Here is a 21858-nt window from a genome sequence, read left to right on the forward strand (position 1 = left end):
TCTCATTCTGAATGATGTACAGCAATCAATTGAAGTATATTTGCTAGAATTTTCATTGAATCAAATGATTATTTAATGAAGTTTTTCCTTTCTTTGGAAGTAGTCTTTAAGTAATCTCAACATCAGGAAGTCACTGCAAGAACACCAATAGAAAAACAAATACATCAGTCTAAGGAGTGAGGGCAACAGCTGCTCAAACCAACAAATATGTATGCCCCTTTTATTCTTTGGCTTTCCAATATGTACAGAAGGGTGCAGTGACCCTGAGGTACTCTGCCATTGCAACAAGAAATCCTCTAGTTAGGCCATGTGTATTAGTCACCTTGACTTGAGTTGGTGAGGGAGAAAGGGAACCTGAAGAGTTCTATGTCTGGAGTTCTGGCCACATGACTCCCGATGGAGTGGAAGAAATCCATGAAGCGTTCTGCATTGTTGCATCTTTCAGCTGCTTCTGAAATTGCAGCAGATCCGCTGGTGAGCACAGAAGTCCAATGCAAGCCCCTCTGCCTTTTTCAATTGCCCTGCAGTGAGACTTGCTGGCACATTCAGTAAAAAATGCGTTAAGATAGCAATGATCAACCTTTCCTAATTTATTCAAATACCAGTGATGCCTCTTGTAGCCATTGCTTTGCCTATATTGGGAATGCCCTGAAATTTAAGAGCAAAATCTTGAAGATGCACACATTGAGCAAAATGTGTCCTGACTCATATTTTCTCCTTGCTGCACTTGGAGACTGAACATGCTGCAGATGCAGTGCAGAGAAAAAGATTTGCCTCAGGCATTAGATAATAACCAAGGCACGAATTGGTCTACTTCGCAAAAGAGGCCATAATATAACAAAAAATTAAGGTAGAATTATGAAGGGAAAGAACACAAAAGTGTTCAGTTTTAGAAAGTGTGAATTTGGGTAGTGAGATTAAGAAGTACTGTTTGAAGAGAATCGTTGCTTAAGTGATGATTGTATGGTGTCCTTGCATTCTCTTTGCTGTTGAGGATATTCTCTATTTCTGGCATTTGCTTCTCCCCTAATATTTAAAACAAGTCCACTGACTCTTATTTTGGCCTGGAATTTGCTTCTTTCCACGCCCACACACTATTCTTGCAGATAATCCGACAAAAATTTTTCCTAATGTTATAGTGTTTCCCATCCGACCTCTTGGACCCATTGAATCCTAGGGTCAAACAGCAAAGAAACAGGCCCCTCAGCCCATCAAGTCTGCACTGACCATCAAGCACCCGTTTACACTAATCCTACACAAATCTAATTTTTACTCTCCCATCTTCCCAAGCAACTGCCTTAGATTCTAGAACACACCTACACAATTGGGGCATTTTATCATGGGCAATTAATCTCTGAATCTGCACTTCTACGGGATGTGGGAGGAAACCAGACCACCCGGAGGAAATCCACATCACAGGGAGAACATGCATATTTGACTCAGACAGCACCAGGGGGCAGGGTTGAATCCAGGTCACTAGAACTGTAAGGCAGTGGCTCTGCCAGCTGCTTCATTGTGGCACCTCTTCCATCCTACCAGATGGATCATCAAAAAGTTACAATGTGATTCTACCAACTACCATGTTTTACCCATTCTTATTCTCTTGCATTACTTTTAAGACTCTCTGGATCACTCTTTAGTCACTCCTCTTTCCAGCTGCCCAGGCTCAGGATTTTCAGACTGAGGCCACATCTGACCATGAATCTTTTCCCAAATTATTGATCTTGACTCCAACAACATCTGTGTGAGGTTGCTATTACTGCATGCACAGCTCAGTGTGGCCCCATCTACATTGGACAAATCCAATGCAGATTAAGAGACCACATTACCAAATGTCTCAATTCTGTCTGCATTTGTGACTCGAAAACACTGTGGCTCATCATTTCAGTTCTACATCCTAATTCCTTCCTCATCTCTCTGATATTAACTTCATGTAGTCTTTCACTGAGGCCCAATACAACCACAGAGAGGGGAACCTTTTTCTCTATGGCACCAAGTAATCCTTTGGTCTGAATTCACTTCAGTAGCTTCGTACTTGGGTTATATTTTTATATTTAAACAAGTTTTAATTTCAACCTCCATTTCTTTAACAATATATTGCACTTGTCAATTACTTGACTGAGATTACCTGCAATACAATTCTTTGAAAGCTTCTGCTCAATCTATATTAATATGTTTTTCTCATTGTATATGTGTTAATATACAATAAAACTCTAATAATCCAACACCTTTGGTGCCAAACTAGCAGATTTTCCATACTTTTGGATATTATTAATACCCCAAAACAATTTTAATTCATTTTTTAAGATATCACATAGTTATATAATAAACTTTCCAGTGACCACCAGTGAGTTTAAAAGTACTGCGGGAACTGGAGGTTCTGGTGAGTTTCAAAGGAGTGTAGGAAACAGGGCCCCAGTGAGTTTAAAGGGAATACAAGAAATGGGGCCCTGGTGAGTCTAAAGGGACTGTGGGGAAATGGGTCCTGGGTAAGTTTAAATCCAGTGTGCAAAACAACCAGATGCTAAACTATCAGGATTTCTGAACAATGGGATAGTGGATTATTGGAGTTTTACTGTACTTGTTAATCCCTTACTTTTCAGCCCTGAAGAATGGTCCCTACAAAAGTAGAAACTTGTCTTTCTCCCAAGAAATGTTTTGTACTCTCACCATTTTTTGTCTTTGTCCTAGATCGCCTGTATTTATTCTGACTTGTGCAATGTGATCTAAAGAAAGAGACAGGAAACCTCAGAACATAAGGGAAAATAAAAGTGAATATCAGTGAACTGTGAACCCGTTTATAGAAATCATTGAAAATGCCCTATTGCAATCCAAATCTTTTGTCCTCAATATGGTACCTGATTTGTGTCTGGATTTCCTTTTAAAATGATTTATTTTCTTCTATAAAAAAATCTGTCTCATTTAGTCTGTCACAAAACTGCATTAATTAGCAAATGGATTTTCTTTGGATAGGACAATAAAGATCCCAGACTCTGCGGATGGTCTTGGATTTCAGATTCGAGGATTTGGTCCGTCAGTTGTCCACGCTATTGGCAGAGGTAAAAAGAATTTTTGCCAGATGTGTTTAACACCAGCCACTTACCAGCACCTGGCTGATGGCTGTACGCTGAGGCCAGTGAAAGGTGGATTATCTCAGTTACTGATTTAAACCAGCATCAGTACGTGCTGGTGCGTACTCTCAGCAGTGGATAGCACTGAATGTTTCTCCTTCAAATGTTGTACTGTTGAAACTTGCAAATTATGTTCTATGGTTGCACTGTGTTCAACTGACATATTCATTGGTCTTGAAATTTTCAATGACAAATTATAATTTCAAAACAGATCGCTCACATGTAAGCCAATTTCTTTCAACAGAAGTGTCACTATAACCAATTTATGTTTATTTTCACATAATGGATCCCTGTTCATAAGAAAAACATGTTTTATTTTTAGTAAGCATCTGGTTGCATGTGGCTGTGGCTGGGAAGTCTGACTTGGGCATTACAATGTGGTTAGAAGTTGGTAATGTTAGTTGTACAGGAGACATTTTGGTCTAGAACTTCTGTGTAAGGGTGTATTGGATGGGCTTTGCAAACGGTACCAATAATCATTTTTTTGCTAACTTCACTTGCCTCAGGGTTTAACTCTAATTGAATGATGCATTTTGTTATTGAAAATGTGTCACCTGGCAATCTGTTCCAAGGCTGGGTTTGAGGAACAAGATGCCCAATGGGCTTGGCTTAATGGGGCCAGTATTACGGTTGGGGGCTATTTCAGTGCTGGTTGTATTAGGGTAATGGGGTAATTTGGAGTAACATAGTGGGCCTGTAATATGATGTTCATGTTGGTGTAGGGAGAGAAATGGAGGATCTCTGTTGTGATGGTCAGAGGTGGGTGTGGGTATAGAGGGATGGTGTTTGAGGAGCAGTTTAAAATGAGGTAAGTGGGGAAGGATGGGTTGGAGATTGTTTTCCATTGGAAATCTTGTTGGGTTGTGGGGACAGGAGATCTTGGGTCTGGGAGGAGTGGAAGATCATGGTCTGTATCCAGAGTGATTGTGTTATTGGCGTACGGAAGGTCGCGGCCTGATTCTTGAATGAATGTGGGGTTATGTGGAGGGACGATTGGAGATTATGATTTGGTAAGTAAAGGACTTAACTGACCGGGGTCCATGTCCATCCTGTGCCAGAGAGACCAGGTTATCCCAGGAATTCCCGACAATGGTTGTTTCTAAGGCAATCTGCCTAAATTCCTCTGCCATGCTCCAAAGGCACATTGCATAGAGGTTGATGTTATCCCTTGATGTGGAAATGGTGTTAACTGTACTTGGATGCTTAGTTGAATTTACAGCCAGATGCTAAATGAAAGTAGGAGTAATTGCAGTTCACTCCCAATAAAGAGAGATTTTTCAATTGCAAAATGCTGGCAGAGAAAACAGCATTGGGCAATTGAATTTCTAGGCATTTATGTATTACCTTTTATGATAAATTGAAAAAAAATCATACTTTGTGGAGAAGACATGAAAGCATAAAGGGGCAAATTTTTAATTAAGAGCAAAATTCTATAAGTATCCTTCAATCAGATAGCTTTGAATTCAGATCTTTCAACCTGGAATATTTTGATTTGAAGGGAAGATTGCTACCAACTGAGTCATGTCTGAGATGATTAAGGAAGGGGGAGTTCTCCACCTGGAGTTTTTTTTAACAGTACGGTGGTGTAGCGGTTAGTATGATGCTGTTACAGCGGTCAGGGTTCAATTCCTGTTGCTGTCTGTAAGGAGTTTGTACATTTTTCCCATGTCTGTGTGGGTTTCCTCCGGGTGCTCTGGTTTCCTCCCACATTCTAAACATGTACAGGGAGGTTAATACGGGTTTAAATGGGCGGTGTGGACTCATTGGGTCAGAAGGGCCTATTACCGTGCTGTAAATAACGTGAAGAATTTAAAATTTGGCCTTTTGAGAAGGACACATTAAATCTCCAGTATTTAAATCTGCCTGCTTCTGCAGCTAAGATCAAAGCCATTTTAACTTGTGCACAATCAAAGAGTAAAAATCCAACTGTGAAGGCAACAGCACAGCACACTTTGGGCAAGTGATTTGATATACCATGACATCCCTTGAATTCTTATGTTCATCACATCACATGACTTTCTTCCTGTACATCACAATCAACACTAAACATTCCCAGAGCTAATAAAAATTCCAGATTCTTATCATCAACAAGTTACTTGCCTGATCATAGTTTCATGGAATGATACAGCACTGAAGGAGGCTATTCAGTTTAGCATACCTGGGCTAGCTCTTTGGTAGTATTATTCAATTAACCCCACTCCTCCATTCTTCCCTTGAGGCCCAGTACGATTTTTCCACTTTCACTACCCTTAGAATCAATGTATTTCAGATCACAGAAACTCACTGCGTAAAAGTGTTACCCATGTCATGTCTAGTTCTTTTGCCAATCACCTTAAATATGTGTCCTTGGGTTACCAACCTTTCTGCTTTCTTCTTATTTATATGATTAAAACCCATCATCTGTTTCAACTCTTCTGACAAATTTCTCCTCAATCCTTTCTGTTGAAAGGAAAACAAAACCAGTAGTTCTCTTTTTTTTTGGTAACCAAAGTCCCTCATTACTGGTACTATTCCAATAAATTCCTTCATTGCTCTGTCAAAGTGCACTATGTGATGCCAGAATTAAACACAATACAGGCCTAAGCATAAACATTCTGCATAATTCCTTTGGTTTTGTACTCTCTTCCTTTAGTACTCGTAGAAAGAACCACATGGTATTTTTTTAAATGGCTTTCTCTACTTTCTGCCACCCTCAAAGAAATGTGTACATACAGCTTCTTGTCTTTGTTCCTGCACCCTTTTAGAATTGCACCATTTAGTTTACAATATCCCTCTTCGTTCATCGTATCACTTCAGCCTGCAGTCTGTCAAATAATTTACTGTGTCTGGATTCTGTGCTCTTGTTTTCCTAGAATCTGTTATTATTTCGGTCATTTTTGATAATAGATGAACCCCGTATTATGACCATTTGGGTAGCGGACATTTGCCCTTGGAAAATTCACATATTTCTTCCCAAAAATTTTTTTTTCAACTAATGTTTCTAGACACATGCAGATGATGCGGCTTTGCATTATGGAAAATCACGATATGTATTGTTTTCTAGAATGCAACACACACACACACACACACACACACACACACACACACACACACACACACACACACACACACTATAAAGTGGGGTCAGCTGTAAATTTCTGTGTTTTCTTTTATTTGTTAAATAAATTATGCCTGGAATACCCCAATCTATGACATTAATGTATATAGAAAAATGACCTTAATATACTTTCCTTCAACTGAATAAAAAAAAATTCTCCTGATCGTGTTAACTCAGTTCCTCAACTGGAATTGATTTTGATGTTTTTCCCATGTCTGTACATATGTCCTCCAGATATGGAGGGCTAATTTAGCTAGCCTGAAGCACCCAGGAGTCAAGCAATATGGTCTCAGCAGCATGGTGAGAAGACTCTATTGGCAAAGCCCTACTGCCTGCTTTTCATCATAAAGTCACGCAGAACAGAAACAGGCGCTATAGCTCACCATGTCCAGGCTGATCATTGAGGACCCATCTATGCTAATCCCATTTGTGATTGAAATGCTTGTCCAACAGTTTGAATGTAAATGTCATCCAGTGGGGATTAGTAGGTAAATCTTTATAGTCATTCTGAAGATATTCTGGATACATTTTCCAAGCAATGTACTACAGATGGAGGCTGACATTTATTCAATGAAAGTTGTAAAATGAGTTGTTTGATCTTAAGTGCTCTGTTTTAAGAAGCTTAATTTGAGGCAAAAGATGATCCACTGCTGGCAGATACAACTTTATTATGTTGTAAAGTTTTCAAACATGGAAAATATGACCCACTCAAAATGGAAGCTTTGCACTTGAAAACTGACCACATTGAAATTTATTGTTAACTCAAGAGGGCCTCAAGAACAGTGCATACATATGTACAATTTTAGCATAGTTTTTATCTCGAGTTCCTCTGGGTACATTTTACTTCTTACATTAGCTAGTCTTGCTGGGTGGTTCTCTGTTTTTGCATGTTTGATCTTTTACCAACTAACACATTTCCTCATTATTATGAATTTGTGTTAGTATTGCATTACACAAAAATAATGAATATTTCTTTGGGATTTCTGAATGACCTACAATTGAAATAAGGGAGATGTTCATAAAGGACTAACAGATCAACTTAAAGTTCCTTAAGCACATCCATTATCATCCAGATCTCCATTAGGATTTCTGTCTTCCTTGCCTTCACTGCACACAGCAGAGTTACGTCATCAATTGCCTAGCAACCAACCACAAAAGTCAAGGTTACCCTAGGATAAAGTCTTCCTACTATCTTAGCTTCCAGACAGCCACAGAGATGCCTCTCATCCCACCAACTGCAAAATGCACATTATGTAAAAAGTGGCAACTCCTCTTCAGTGACAACTAAAGAGACATAATATGGACTGACTGCGAAGGTGTCACCAGATGACAAATTTCTTGAGCGCCAATGAGTATGATGTGGATGTGCAAGGAATTGAAATATCACTTCCATGCCCTTTATAAGATAAAAACATTTAGACAATTAATATTTAGGTATCTGATTGCAGAAATGTCGGTGTGGATGTTATACAGCGTAGAAACAGGCCCTTTGGACCACTGTATCCATGTCAATGCTGACCATCAGGTATCTGTACCAGTCTCATTTACTGGCATTTGGTCTGCAGCCTGCAATGGTGAATATGAATGGAGAAAACAGTGATGCCTTCAATTTCTGGTAGATCATGTTTTTGTGGGATCCAGAGAAGCGTCATTTGAAAAATAAGAACATTGTGGACTAATCTTTGAGGGATTTGGCTCTCCTCTGGTCCTGCTCTGAAAGCCACAAGCGGCAGTGGAATGATTTTGTTTTGATACTCTGCTATCTGTTTGCTTTTATTTGCTCCTCTGCTCTTCAAACATTCAAAAATGTTCCTGTGTCATGGTGTCATTAAATATTACTTCTGAAGTGTGAGATATGAAAAGCACTAAGTGTTTTGGCTTTGTTTAGTATCATGTTGGCTTTATTAATTACTGTACTTCACTGGTTGGGTATAATGAATTTAACCTCTTTTAGTGTCATTCTTCATTTTTCCAACACCTCCATGTAGTAGATATATCACATGGAAGGTGTTGGAAAATGAAGCACTGCCTGTTCACATAAAATGCCTCATGGTGTCATTTTTGATTGTTTTGTGACTTTACATAATTTTGTCTTTCTGAACTGCTTCCTTGTAATACACTGCTCCGAAGCACATCATTGAAGTTATGTTATTTGGCCTTAGTTTCTGAATCCAACTAACTGTTGCAAATTACGACCAGTGGCAATTCCAGTATCAATCTCCTGAGGCACCAGGCTCAATTTTTCCCCTTCCCCATCCTTGTATTTCATTGCCATTCTTAAGATTTGCAATGAATTCATTTAGAGTATTAATTCTCACACCTGGCTCTTTTTGGGAATTTCGACTCTTGGAAGGGAAGCCAAGATGTTGGTAGGCTTCAGTGGTGGACCTCATTAATATTCCAATAGCTAATTGCCCAAATCGGTGTCCAAAACTTTCCAGATTTATAGCTGTGAAGAATGAGTGACTTCGTGGGTGCCAGAAGATATTTAAGTAAGTTAGAGATGGGTGATTGGAGAGGGTTTTGCAGTCAGATAGAAAATTTTGAGTGTCTGTGGCTTGTGTGCTTTTGTGAGGGAGGGTGAATATTTCTCTAACCCACAAAAATAAACTTTTAAACTTAATTAACAGGGCTTGTGTTTCCCAAATACGACAGAGTGGAGCTTTCACAGCGTGCATTCAGTATATGAATCTATTCGAGATGTGGTTGCTCCAGATTCCAGTATCTGCAGTCTCTTGTGCCTCAGTTAATCATTGTGTTGGGTACAAATACCCTTATGGGATTCAGAGTTATGTGTAATTAAAAGGCTTCTACCTAAGATAGGCTAGTATCTCAATGACTTAAAAAAAAGGGCTTTATAAGTGCTGTTGAACTATTGAAAGACAATGTCCACCACTTATGGGATTGATAACTCCTATTAGGCCTGGTTTTGAGTTAAAATTTTCCCTTACTACTTGCACAATTAGCCTTCGCAGCTCTGTTTGATTGTTAAAGAACTGGTAGAATTTCTTACTTTTAGGCTTGTATCTCCAACTATGCTTTCTCTGAGGCTTCTTTTTACTTCTGCAGTTTCTGAATATTTCTATATTCATTCCAATGAGTTAAATTCCATTTTCCCTGCAAAATTGTAGAGTTTGTTCTTCCACCACACTTCACTTCTGATTATTCCACGTCCCGAAGTTTCCATTAAAGATATGCATGTGTACTTATTTGAATAATTGTTGAACAATCCCATCCACCTGTCAATTTTATTAAAGTGTTCCTTCATCTGGCTGAAGTTTTTTTTTTAAAGTAATTGCCCTGGTTCCTATTTCTCTTTTTAAATCTAAAGCCTTGTAGTTTAATTATTCTATTTTTGCCAGTCTAAGGATGTGATGTTTTATATTGCCCTTGTGTTGTTTGCATCATTTAGAAAATCCAAGTCAGGATAACCGATGTGCTGGATAATGAAGTGGTGATTCACTGCATTTATCACCATTAAAGTAGCTTACCATTCTCTTTCATCTGCTTTCTGTTTCTTCATAAAGCAAATGATTTTCCTTCTTCCAGTGACCTTGTGGTCTGCTGCCAGAGAGCTGTATAGTCCCATCTATGGAGGCCCACCAAGTTTATAGTGTATTGCTGTTAACATGTGTTATAAAGCAGGTCTATAAAAATAAACTATTATCTTGGCAAATGCTCATGAAAACAAAATACTTCTTCACTGTCTAATACAATATCAAGTCAGACACAACTCTGGTACAACTTTAAAAGGAACCATTTCACTCTTCCCTCCCAGTCCCAGTTTAACCACCTGTCCTCACCCTCCTATACTATGCCAGTGGAAGATGGTGCAAGTTTGAGAAACAGAACCTTGTTTTTCCTTTGGGCACATTACATCTTTTTGTGCACAACATTGAGGTCAGCAATATTAGATTATAATTATTGGTGCCATTTATTTGGATAGCAGCCATTGGTAGTGGTTCTATTACCACTTGGACCTTCTCTAAATATATCTTCAGTTTCTTTCCTCGCCTCATTGCACTTTATATTGCACCATTATCCCTTTTGTTATATAATCTCTACAGCTTTCCACGGTATCGCAGACTTAAACTTTTTCCTTCTTTTATCCCTTGTATTTCATTACTTGTTTAAAATCTGCTATGTCTCTAGCTTATTCCAGTTTTGATAAAAGGTCATCTTTCCATGCTCTTTTACAATATTCTGCAGACTCCAGTATTTAATTATTTGTTCTTACCATCTACCACATTGAAAGATTTATGAAAGTCCTCTGCTGGCGAGTCAATAACTGTTTCACTCTCACCTTCAGCTCTGGCTGGAAACCAGTTTTTTTGGTTTCTTAACTTATGCAATTCAGTTTCTGAGCTATTCCCTAAATTACACAATCTCACTATTTGAACTAGTGGTTATCAGTGAGAAATTGACAGATTGTGGTTCCCCAGCTTGTCCAGATTGTGAATCTTGGCCATCTGGAAGGAAAAGAACGCAAAGATGATAGATTCTGAAAGTAACAGCAGCCTGTTTACCCTGTCCACAGCCCTTAAATCACTAGAAATTGTTGAAATTAGGAAAATGGATCAAGTATGAGCATGTTTTCAGCTTCTATGGATGTATAAAACATGAACCATTGTTTTTTCCTTTTGTGTTTAAGTGTCTTCATGGCAAAGCAATAATATATAAAGTTGTGTATGATTGGCCAGAATGAGGAATGAATGGAACATCTTGGAGACCTTGGTCAGGATGCTTGCCTTGAGCCCCTCGATCATTCTGCTTGAAATAGCAACATTTTTTAAAAAACTGTTCTGGAGTTTAAGATAGATATCTTTATTAGTCACATGTACATCAAAACACACAGTGAAATGCATCTTTTGCGTAGAGTGTTCTGGGGGCAGCCTACAAGTGTCGCCACGTTTCCGGCGCCAACATAGCATGCCCACAACTTCCTAACCCGTACATCTTTGAAATGTGGGAGGAAACCGGAGCACCTGGAGGAAACCCACACAGGCATGGGGAGAATGTACAAACTCCTTACAGACAGCAGCCGTAATTGAACCTGTGTCGCTGGCGCTGTAACAGTGTTACGCTAACCACCGTGCCTGCCTATATTCTTCCATATTCCAGTAATCCTTTACCATAAAGAAATTATTCAACATATTTGTTTTCCATGTTGTAAACTTTTTATTTCCTTTCTCATTCTTAATTGACAATGTTTCCTTAATGAGATAGAACTAACTTGGAGATGACGGATGGAGGGGAGAAAGCTGAATGGTTGTTACTTTATTACCCCATTCACAGTTTATGATCCTCCTGGTGTTTAATTGACATCATCTATATATAGTCTCATAGAGTCATAGAGTTGTACAGCACAGGATGGTCCACCACATCCATGCCAGCCTTTTAGTCTATATACACAAATTCCGTTTGACAACATTAGGTCTGTAACCTTCTATACCTTGCCTACTCAAGTGCCTGTCTAAATGTCTCTTAAATGAACGTAGTGATCGTATTTGATTCCACCACCTCCTCTGGCAGAGCATTCCAGATATCAATCACTCTCTCTGTAAAAAAAAATACTTTCCTCTCACTTCCCATTTATAACTCCTCCTTTCACTTTAAACCTCTGCCTTCTTACTTCTGATACCCCTACCACGGGGAGAAAGGTTCTGACTATCTATCCTACCCATGCCTCTTGTAATTTTATATCCCTCTTTAAGGTCAACCCTCCACCCCGACCTCACACCCAGATTCCTTTGCTCCATGAAAAACCTATCGAATCTCGCCCCCCATAACTAAAGTCCTCCAATCCAAGCAACATCTTGATGAATCTCCTCTGCACTCTCCAGTGCAACCACATCCTTCCACTAGTGTGGCAAGAAGAACTACGGTCTAAAAAGTGGTTTGTTAAGTTGGGACATTACATCCAAACTTTTAGATTTATATTTTATGCCCCAACCTATGAAGGCAAGCATGTAATATCTTCTTTACCACCCCATCAACCAGTGTTGCCACTTACAGGGAACTATGGACTTGAATCCCAATGTCCCTTTGTTCATCAACATTCCTCAGTGCCCTACCATTTAACGTATATGTCCTACTCCAACTTGTCTTCCTGAAATGCATCAGCTTGCACTTGTTGGGATTAAATTCCATCTGGCAATGCTCTGCCTAATTTTCCTTCTAATCTATATCCTGCTGTGGCCTTAGACAACGTTCCTCATGATCCATAAAACCACCAATTTTCATGTCATCCACAATCTAACTAATCCTTCATTTACATCCAGTTGGTTAATACATATCACAAGCAGCAAAGGTCCCAGCACCAATCCCTGTGCTCCGCCACTGGTCACAGACTTCCAGTCAGAAAAGCGTCCTTCCATCACCACTCTTTGCTTCCAATCACCAGGCCAATTTTGGTTGCTATTAACTGGATCACCTTGGATCCAATGTGCCTTAACCTTCTGGACCACCATGTAGGAATTTGTCAAATTCATCATGAAAGTCCATACAGTCAATGTCTGTTGCCTTGCCTTCAACAATCTTCTTAGTTACCTACTCAAAAAAAAAACTCAGTTGAATTTTTCAGGTGGCATTTTCCCTGCATAAGCCATGCTGACTATTGCTGATCAACTCTGCCTTTCCAAATATACATAAATTCTGTCCCTTAGAATTTTCTCCGATAATTTCCCAACCACTAATCTAAGGTTCATTGACCTGTAGATATGACTTATCCCCACTGCCCTTCTTAAATAAAGGAATAACATTAGATATCCTCCAGTCTTCTAGTACCTCACCTGTGGTGAATGAAGATGCAGAAGTCTCCATCAGGGCCTCAGCAAAATCCTCCCTTGCTCCCCATAGCAACCTGGGATAGATCTCATTTGGCCTTGGGGATTTACCAACTATTATGTATTCCATGCTAATAACATCTCAATCTTAATGAAATCTTGACTCTCAATGTGATTATATTGCTGTTCCTTTCTATTATCTCATCTACATACATCATAGGATCTTTTATAATCTGAACAAATTGTGTGTATTTCTCCAGAATGGCCAACTTTATCTGTTTAGTGCAAATCTGGTGCGTAGGAGCTTAATTGTGAATTCCATGTCTGTCGCCTCATTGCATGCTGTTGCTGGTCAACTGGTAGGGTGGAATATAGTAATTTGCCTAAGAGGTAAAAGCCAAATCATCCTACCATTGATATAAACAGTGCTTCAATTTTCAATTTATCAGTCCAATGAATTGCCGTATTTATCTTTAGCATTGTTGCCAGTTTATTATTGTTATGCCTAGTAGAAATAATGAGGGTTAAACTATTGTGAAGTATTGCATTATTCACTGCTGATGCACAGGAGAGAACAAAAAAAATGACACTGAATTACAGGTTTTCTGATTCCCTTTTATGTGGTATAGGAACTGTGGCAGCAGGAGCTGGCCTCCATCCTGGTCAATGCATCATTAAAGTAAATGGGATCAACGTAAGCAAAGAGAGTCATGCAAGTGTGATAGCACATGTCACAGCATGTCGGAAATACAAGCGTCCTTCACAGGTAAACACTTGACTCCTTGGTTACTTGGGAAATATCTGAAGTTACTGAAAGTGAAACTTTGGTGCTTTTAAAGTAGGATTCCTTCTTCAAGCAAAAGTAGAGCATTCAAAGGGGTGTTGTAGATTAGAGGACTGGGAAGTTTTTAGCACTTAGCAGCAAAAGACAAGAAAACTCATATGAAGGGAGAAAATGGATTTTCAGAGAAAACTTGTGTGTATTATCAAAACAGTAAGAATTTTTGTGGATATATAAATAGGGAGAAGGTGGCTGGGTAGGTGTGGCACCTCTAGAAAATGAAACTGGGGAATTAATAACAGGAAACAAGGTAATGGCTGATAGGTTAAATCAATTTTTCTGTATCAGTCTTCACCGAGGAAGACACTGCAAATATCGCTAAGATAACAGGTGGGCTAATTTCAACTAAATTCTTGGAGGGTATCAGAAGATTGGAAAACAGCTAATGTGACTCTATTGTTCAAAAAGGGAAGAAGACAGAAGATGAGAACTATTGGCCAGTTAATTAAACATCTATAGAGTCAATAATCAAAGAGAAAATAACTTACTTAGGAAAGCTGAATATAATCAAAGCTAGCCATCATGGTTTAATGAAAGATAAACCACATTTGACAAGTTTGCTCAAATTCAAGGGGACATAGCTACAAAATAAAGGGCTGGTCATTTAAAACTGAGCTGGGTAGAAATTTCTTTTATCAGAAAGTAGTATATCTCCGGAATTCTCTGCCCCCAAATGTGGTGAAGGCCAGACCATCAAATACATTTAAGGTTGAGATAGGTAAATATTTGAAAGAATTGAAGACACGGAACTGGAGTTGAGGCTAGTATAGATTAGCCATGATCATATTAAATGGAGGGCAGGCTTGAGAGGCTTGGTGGCCTACCCCTGCTCCTATTTTCTTGTGTTCAATGAGAAAACAACATTAAAAACAATGCTACAGATTCCAAAAAAGATAAAGCATCAGTAGTTTGTATTATAGGGTAGTGTTGCTAAGGTCAGAGGCTTCAAGTTAAATAGGTAGCTCCGTTAAATTATGAATACATCTAGAAGTATTATAATATAGTTGCTGAAGGACAATGTTCTTGCTCCATGAGGTGGAATTTCACTGCATAGATTTTAGAGAAAAAAATCTTCAACTAATTAGCAATAATGAAAAATAAAACAATGTTACAGAGAAATGAATGATGGACAGTACTAATCATGCAATGCCTACTTTTACACATTTAGAAATATATGCTAATTTGTTAGTATTAAACACTGTGATAATTTTATAAAAGTATAAACATTGGATGAAATTTTGAGCATATGATATCTAATTTTTGAGTCTCTTTGCACTAAGCAGATGTGGCTGTAAGGGCCTGTGACACAAAATTGTACTTGTCAGTGGTGTAGCATAATTTTGTGACAGTAAAAGTGATATTAAAATTGGCATTGGTTATAGAAAACGTGCCTAGTTTTTATTTGATAAACAAGTTGCACTAATTAATCAGTTTATCATAATTGGAAATTCATTGATGATGGCACAATGTGCATCTTGTCAGTGAAGAATATGGTGTCAAGGATGGAGCAGAAAGATATGCAGATTACATCTCTAAATCAATTCATTTATCCTAACCAGTCCTTGTGGATGTTAGTCCTCCTGCAGCAAATAGTCTCTTCCCTTTTATTCACTTATCCAAAATGGATCTTGATGTTGACTGTTTATAATAATTTTTTTAATCTTGTGTCCATGGCCCCTATTTATGCTTCTGTCTTTTTCTCATTCATTCTTTGGTGCCTGTGGCTGGCAGGGCTAGAATTTGTTGCCCATCCTTAGTTGATCCGAGTATCTGATGGTGGGGTTCTTTAAGTCATTGAAATCTATATGGAGCAAAAGCTCCCGTTATTTTGCTCGATGGCAGTTTTGATATTTTGACCTGACACTGATGAATGTGTGGTGCTCGATGTCCATGTCACGATGGTATATGGTTTGATGGAAACTTGGAGTTGATGCTGTCATGTTGCCTTGACCTTTGACATGATTGAGCTTACAGGTTTATGAAATGCGGCTGAAAGAATATTGTTGCAGTGTATCCTCTCAGTAGAAACCACTAAGACATGGTGTGCCAATTGTGGATGAGAGAGCTGATGCAACAAATGATTTTGACCAGCATGACATTGAGCTTCTTTTGTTGCAGCATGGCAACCTAAGCTCTGTCAATCTGATATGGCAAGACTTTATGGATTCAGGAGAGGTACAAACTCCACACAGACAACAACCTCGGGATTGAACCTGGGTGGTTGGAGCGGAGAGGCACCCTGCTCTGCTAGTTGCATCACTGAGCTACCAGTGTACAGATGCTGTACAGACCACTTTAAGTGAGAAAGTATCTCTCACTTTCCATACACAGATTTAAAAATTGTGGTTACATTTCAAACCCCTTTCTTCCCCTTTCAGCAAAATACAATTGTTTTTTCAAATCACAACATTGTCATTATAATATGCTTTTGGATTAGGATGGACTAAAAGATTCATTTAGAAATTATACAGCACCTAAAAATACACGTTAAAAAGGGCTTACATGGTGTCTTGTGCCGATTTTGCTCAAAGTCAACTGGGTAGCAACATTCCATTGTGCATGATCCCAGTCATCATAAGCAATAAACAATGCTTGTATGCATTAACTCATGCAAAGGGCTTTCCTCCAATAGCTTCACCAATGCAGCTAGCAGAGATCAGCTGGGTAGCAAATCTTAAAATTGCATTACCTTTTTATAACAGTAGATTAGTCATGTAGTGTGAATTGAGAGTGATGAAATTAATTTTACCCACATAATTTTTGTTTTGGTCATGTAGCAAGACTCCATTCAGTGGGTATATAATAATATGGAGAGTGGTCAGGAGGATCTTCAGAAATTCTGTTTAAAGGGCCCAGCTTCAGGAGGAACTGACACTGATGTGCAAGAAGGATTTAATGAAGGTAAGTCTCAGTTAATGAAAATGTAAACAGAAAATACTAGAAATATTCATCAGGTAAGGCAACATTTGTGGAGAGACTAAGAGAGTTAACATTTCAGATGAAAAACGCTATGATGCTGGAGGAACTCAGCAGGCCAGGCAGCATCTGTGGAGAAAAGCAGGTGGTCAACGTTTCGGGTCAGGACCCTTCCTCAGGACTGAAGATGGGAAAAGGAGAAGCATTTCAGGTCATTGACTTTTCATCAGAGTATTAACTCTATTTCTATCTCCATGGATGCTGCCTGACCCGCTGACTATTTTCAGCATTCTGTTCTTATTTCAGATTTTTGGCACCTGCAGTTTTCTTTGTTGATTAGATGTTATCAGAGGTCAACACTTTATTCGCACACGTGATTCTAAAATGTTGCTTCTTATTGCACTGTGCTTTAAAATTATATATTTTACAGCAACTGTGTAACTTCATTCCTTTTTTTCCACATTGCTGGCCCTACCCTTATTAACTCATCTGCCCTCATTTAAAGTATCTATTCTTCCCAGGTGGAGTGATATTGTAATCAAGCCATAACAAAATATAATTGAATAATGCAAGAACGAGTCTAACCTGAATACTGCAGGACTTGGGGATTCCCATTGTTTCAACTGAGTTCAAATCTGCATTAGTGTGTGCATCAAAATGCATGTTCACAATATTAGGTGGATTGATTGGCCTAGGTGGGTCCCTTAATCCATGGTAGTAGTTTGTACTGCAGCCAATGTATTTGAATGCCTTCCAATATCTCTTCCAAATCATGTATCTATTGCTATGAACTTTCAGAGAGGGTACATTTGTATGACATATGAACATACGTTAAGTGGCCAAGATAGCTGAGCATCAAGATTAAAATTAGTGTCAAGCAGAAAATCTCCAAAGAAGCAGAAAAAGCATTTAAGTTAATAATGTTTACACTGTTATATATCAGTTGATTCATAAGCCTGTAAGCTGCTCCCTTCCACTCCAAACACAAAATACTCTTTCTAAATGAATTAATAGCAAATATCAATGAGCTGCATATTAAATATAGCTTCTGTTATTTTTCATTGCTATAGTGTAAGTGGAGGAAGGTTATTTTTCTCAAATTTTTGGATCCACGTAAGGGTGTTTTTGGAGGAGAGTGAAAATTCTTTGCAGTTGAATGCTTTCATGGCTGAAGGCTGATACCATTCCCTTGGTTCCAATGACCATGACAATTTCAATCCCATTATTTTAATTTTACCTGAAGCCAAGTAACATTAGATTTTTGAGATCAAAATGAATCATTCCAGTTAAATCTATACTGAATTAAACAAAAAGCCTCACCTGGAATTGTACAGTTTTGGCCTTCTTTCCTAAAGAAGGATACACTTACTATAGAGGCAATGCAACCAGACTGGTTTTTGGGGTGGTGTGCCTGTCACCTGAGAAGTGATTGAGGAACCCAAGCCTCTAGTTCCTAGAATTTAGAAGAATGAGTGGTGACATAACAAAATATTGATAGGGTTTCCACAGGGTAGATATGTTGAAGGATATTTCCCACGGCTAAGGTGTCTCAATCTTTCCCCAGACATAAAACCAACATTCTCTCCACCTCCTTTGCATATCTCCTTTATCATGGTCTCCAGATACCACATCCTTGACCTATCCCATTAATAATTCCTAGATGCCCCCATGATAGCCAGAAGTCATCTCATAATAGTTCCACTTTTTCTCTTCCTGGAATTTCTCACCTACTAAGATCACTTTTCCCATGATATCTTCTCCCAAAATCCACATTACAATCTTTTTTTCAGTTCTCTGTAGCAAAGGCTTGTCTGTAATACGGCATAGTTCAACTTGTCAGCTGCCAGCAGGAAACAGAGTTAAAAAGTCCTTACAAGTTCCTGCTGTCAAGTTCAGCAAGTCTTTTGTGCTCCTGCTATTCTCAAGTTGACATGCTGTTTGCCTGTTCCCACCCCATAGTAAATGTTGTTTGCAACAGAAACTGCAATGGTAGAAGCATTTCATAACTAAAATATATGAAGAAGTGGCATTTGTTTGTAAATTAGAGGGTGAAACCAGTAAGCACAAGTGTGTGGCTTACCTGTGACCAATTAAGATACATATTCAATGTGAAAATATAATCTAGATTTTCCTTAGAATATAAATTGGTGTGAAACATTGTTTGAATGCTTTCAATTCTATCATACCTATGATATTGGAATTGTGCCAAAATTGTACATCTGATTAAATTATGCCTGTTTGCCTTGTTTTAATAATTATTTTCAGTAGTATTCAATGAATGCAAAACCAAACAGAGAATTACCTTGGAAATGGAATTGAAAATAAATGATAGCTTTTTGTTTGCCTTTCCTTTTAGTTTTACACCAATATTATTAACATGTCTGATTCTTTTGAGACTAATGATGGATTTGACTACAGTTCTTACTGACGGAAAAATATTTCTATTTGGTGTTCACCATATGAATTGTTTTCATGGTGTAGATTATATATTTATTTTGTTCAGTTTTACCATGAAGTAACAGGATGTCAGGGTGACACTATATTTCCTTCTCCCCAGAGGTCTTCGATAAATTTAACACAATGGCTTTAATTGATGGGAAGAAGGATCATGTGAGCCTAACAGTAGATAATGTTCACTTGGACTATGGTGTGGTGTATGAATATGACAGTACTGCTGGTACAAAGTGCCATGTTTTGGAGAAAATGAGTGAACCTAAGGGATTCTTCAATTTGACTGCAAAGGTATGACTGAAAGAATGAAAGATCAGTTTGCAGACTTTTGTGTTTCTAAAGTTTAATACCTTATCAGCAATTTTTCCCTCATCAAATGGTATGAAGGGTGCACCAAAAGAGGCAAGCCTGGTATGCTAGCTCTATCTAACAGAATTTCTGTCATATCCTGGCAGAAGATAGACATTGATAGGCAGGGTCTCAGAAGGAAAGAAGGTTTTTTTTGGACAAGAACCACATTTTGGCTATTTAATCAGTCTTTGACCACAATGTTAGTGTTCTGATGTATGGCTCCAATACATGTCACCACCTCTTCCTCACTTACTGGGCATTTCAGCTATGTGAAAAGCACATAATTCAGCTAAACTCGACTGACTCAAGGAAATTGTATTAACCTGTAATTATAATGACAATGGATTTTTGTGACAATATGTTTAACTGCACATTTTATAAACTAATGAACAGAACCTCAAATGATGTTACTTTCTAACACAAGTAATCTGGAACACTGAGGATAAAATTGCAAAAATATTAAATCATTGGGAAAAACTGTGACAGAAATTAAAACTTTTGGGAGAAAATGTAGCAAATGTGGAAATATTAAGCAAGAGAAAAACATGGCAAATAATTTTCTAGAAATTTCTAACATAAGTCTCACAAAATCCCACAAGAAATTTGGAACATAGAACAGTACAGCACAGTACCGGCCCTTCGGTCCACGACATTGTGCTGACCTATATAAAACCTTATCCCCATTCAATCTATCCCTCTCTCCACTTCACCTCCCATAACCCTCTATTTTCCTTTCGTCCATGTGCCTATTTAATAGTCTCTTAAATGACCCTATCGTATCAGCCCCTACCACCACCCCCAGTAGTGCATTCCAGGCACCCACCACTCTCTGTGTAAAAAAAAAGACCTACCTCTGACATCTCCCCTGAACTTTCCTCCAAGCACCTTAAATGGGTGACCTCTAGTATTGGCTATTGCCACCCTGGGGAAAAGATGCTGGCTGTCCACTCTGTCTATGCTTCTCATAATCTTATATATCTCCATCAAGTCTCCTCTCATCCTCCGTCACTCCAAAGAGAAAAGCCCTAACTTGCTCAACCTCTCCTCATAAGACATGCTCTCCAACCCAGGTAGTATCCTTGTAAATCTCCTCTGCACCCTCTCTAAAGCTTCCACATCCTTCCTATAAAATGATATATTTCTGGACAGGAAATAATTAATGTGAATCCAAAATGATAGATTGTATAGCCATTGCTTTTCATTGTGCCATAATAAATATTTGGCAGTTCACTTCCTGAGGATCATTGAAACAATTCCATGTATATTAAATGTATTTTCAACATTATATGTATTTTCATCTTGCATGATAACATCGAATTGGAATAGGCTATGAATGACGATTTATTAAATGGCATTTCTTTAACAGGTCCTTGAGTGTTTGGCTAAGAATGATGAACAGTTTGCAGAAAGATGTGGCAGGCTAACTTGCTTAGGTGAAGCAATGCCTCCTGAACTACATTCAAGATTCAGCATTATGCGCAGTGAAAAGCTTGAACATATTAACCGAAGGATTATGACCTATAAGAAGGTAGGCAGGGCTTTGAGGTGCTGCATTTTAAAGTGAGCTATGTTTCATCCTCTTAGCTGTATCCTTCATTCACAGGAGAAGTTAATCAAAACATGGTTAAATGGTGACTATGCCACTGCTTAAATCTGCCAATCTTGCAGGATTCCATGTATTTGTGACGGAGTGAATAAAGTAAATATGGAGTAATTTCTGTTAAGCATGGATTAAAGTAATCAACTCTTTCTAAATCTGATTGATATCATGAGAGAGAGATTGTATGAAATGTGTACCTAGTAGTTTTTCAGAATTCAAGTGACTAACTGGAGCTAGAAATTAGAACCTTCAGTTTAGTAGTGTGTTAAATGGGTGCTATGTGTGACGTTGTGCCCAATCAGGTGACCCACAAAAACAATCTCAAAATTTGTCTAAAATCTGGTTAAAAAATCATTTATGGTGTTTTTTTTATTCTGAATAAAGTATAAAAACTTCACCTGAGCACAAACTGCTTTGCTGATCATTGGGAAATGAGTCAGCTTGAAGTACATTGCCATGGAGGTGAGGATAAATGGACTAGAGGCCAGGGCAGTAGGGAGATGGAGGGGTACATCATGTTCTCCTGTGTGATTTAGCAGTCTCCCCCCAAAAGTGATGTCCAGTGTCCCCAGTCCTTATGTTGCCAATAGCCTCAAAGCTGCCGCAAGATCTGTCCAACTGAGAGTTATTTTTAAGACAAAGTTGTGATTAGTGAAGGGAGCAGTTGGAAATTACTTAATGTAACA

At 38.4% G+C, this 21858-nt stretch overlaps 1 protein-coding gene across 4 annotated transcripts in view; it reads left to right on the plus strand.

Annotated features, from left to right (window-relative positions):
• prex2 (phosphatidylinositol-3,4,5-trisphosphate-dependent Rac exchange factor 2) overlaps window positions 1–21858 on the plus strand; it is a 323008-nt gene that overhangs the window by 157320 nt on the left and 143830 nt on the right. For all 4 annotated transcript variants that reach the window (XM_052023230.1, XM_052023227.1, XM_052023229.1 and 1 more), the window contains exons 19-23: window positions 2974–3059; window positions 13643–13779; window positions 16632–16755; window positions 19328–19512; window positions 20939–21100. In XM_052023230.1, coding sequence (XP_051879190.1) covers window positions 2974–3059; window positions 13643–13779; window positions 16632–16755; window positions 19328–19512; window positions 20939–21100 — 694 coding nt within the window. The remainder of the gene's footprint in view (window positions 1–2973; window positions 3060–13642; window positions 13780–16631; window positions 16756–19327; window positions 19513–20938; window positions 21101–21858) is intronic.

This window comes from Pristis pectinata, chromosome 9, assembly GCF_009764475.1.
Source record: "Pristis pectinata isolate sPriPec2 chromosome 9, sPriPec2.1.pri, whole genome shotgun sequence".
NCBI lineage: Eukaryota > Metazoa > Chordata > Chondrichthyes > Rhinopristiformes > Pristidae > Pristis > Pristis pectinata.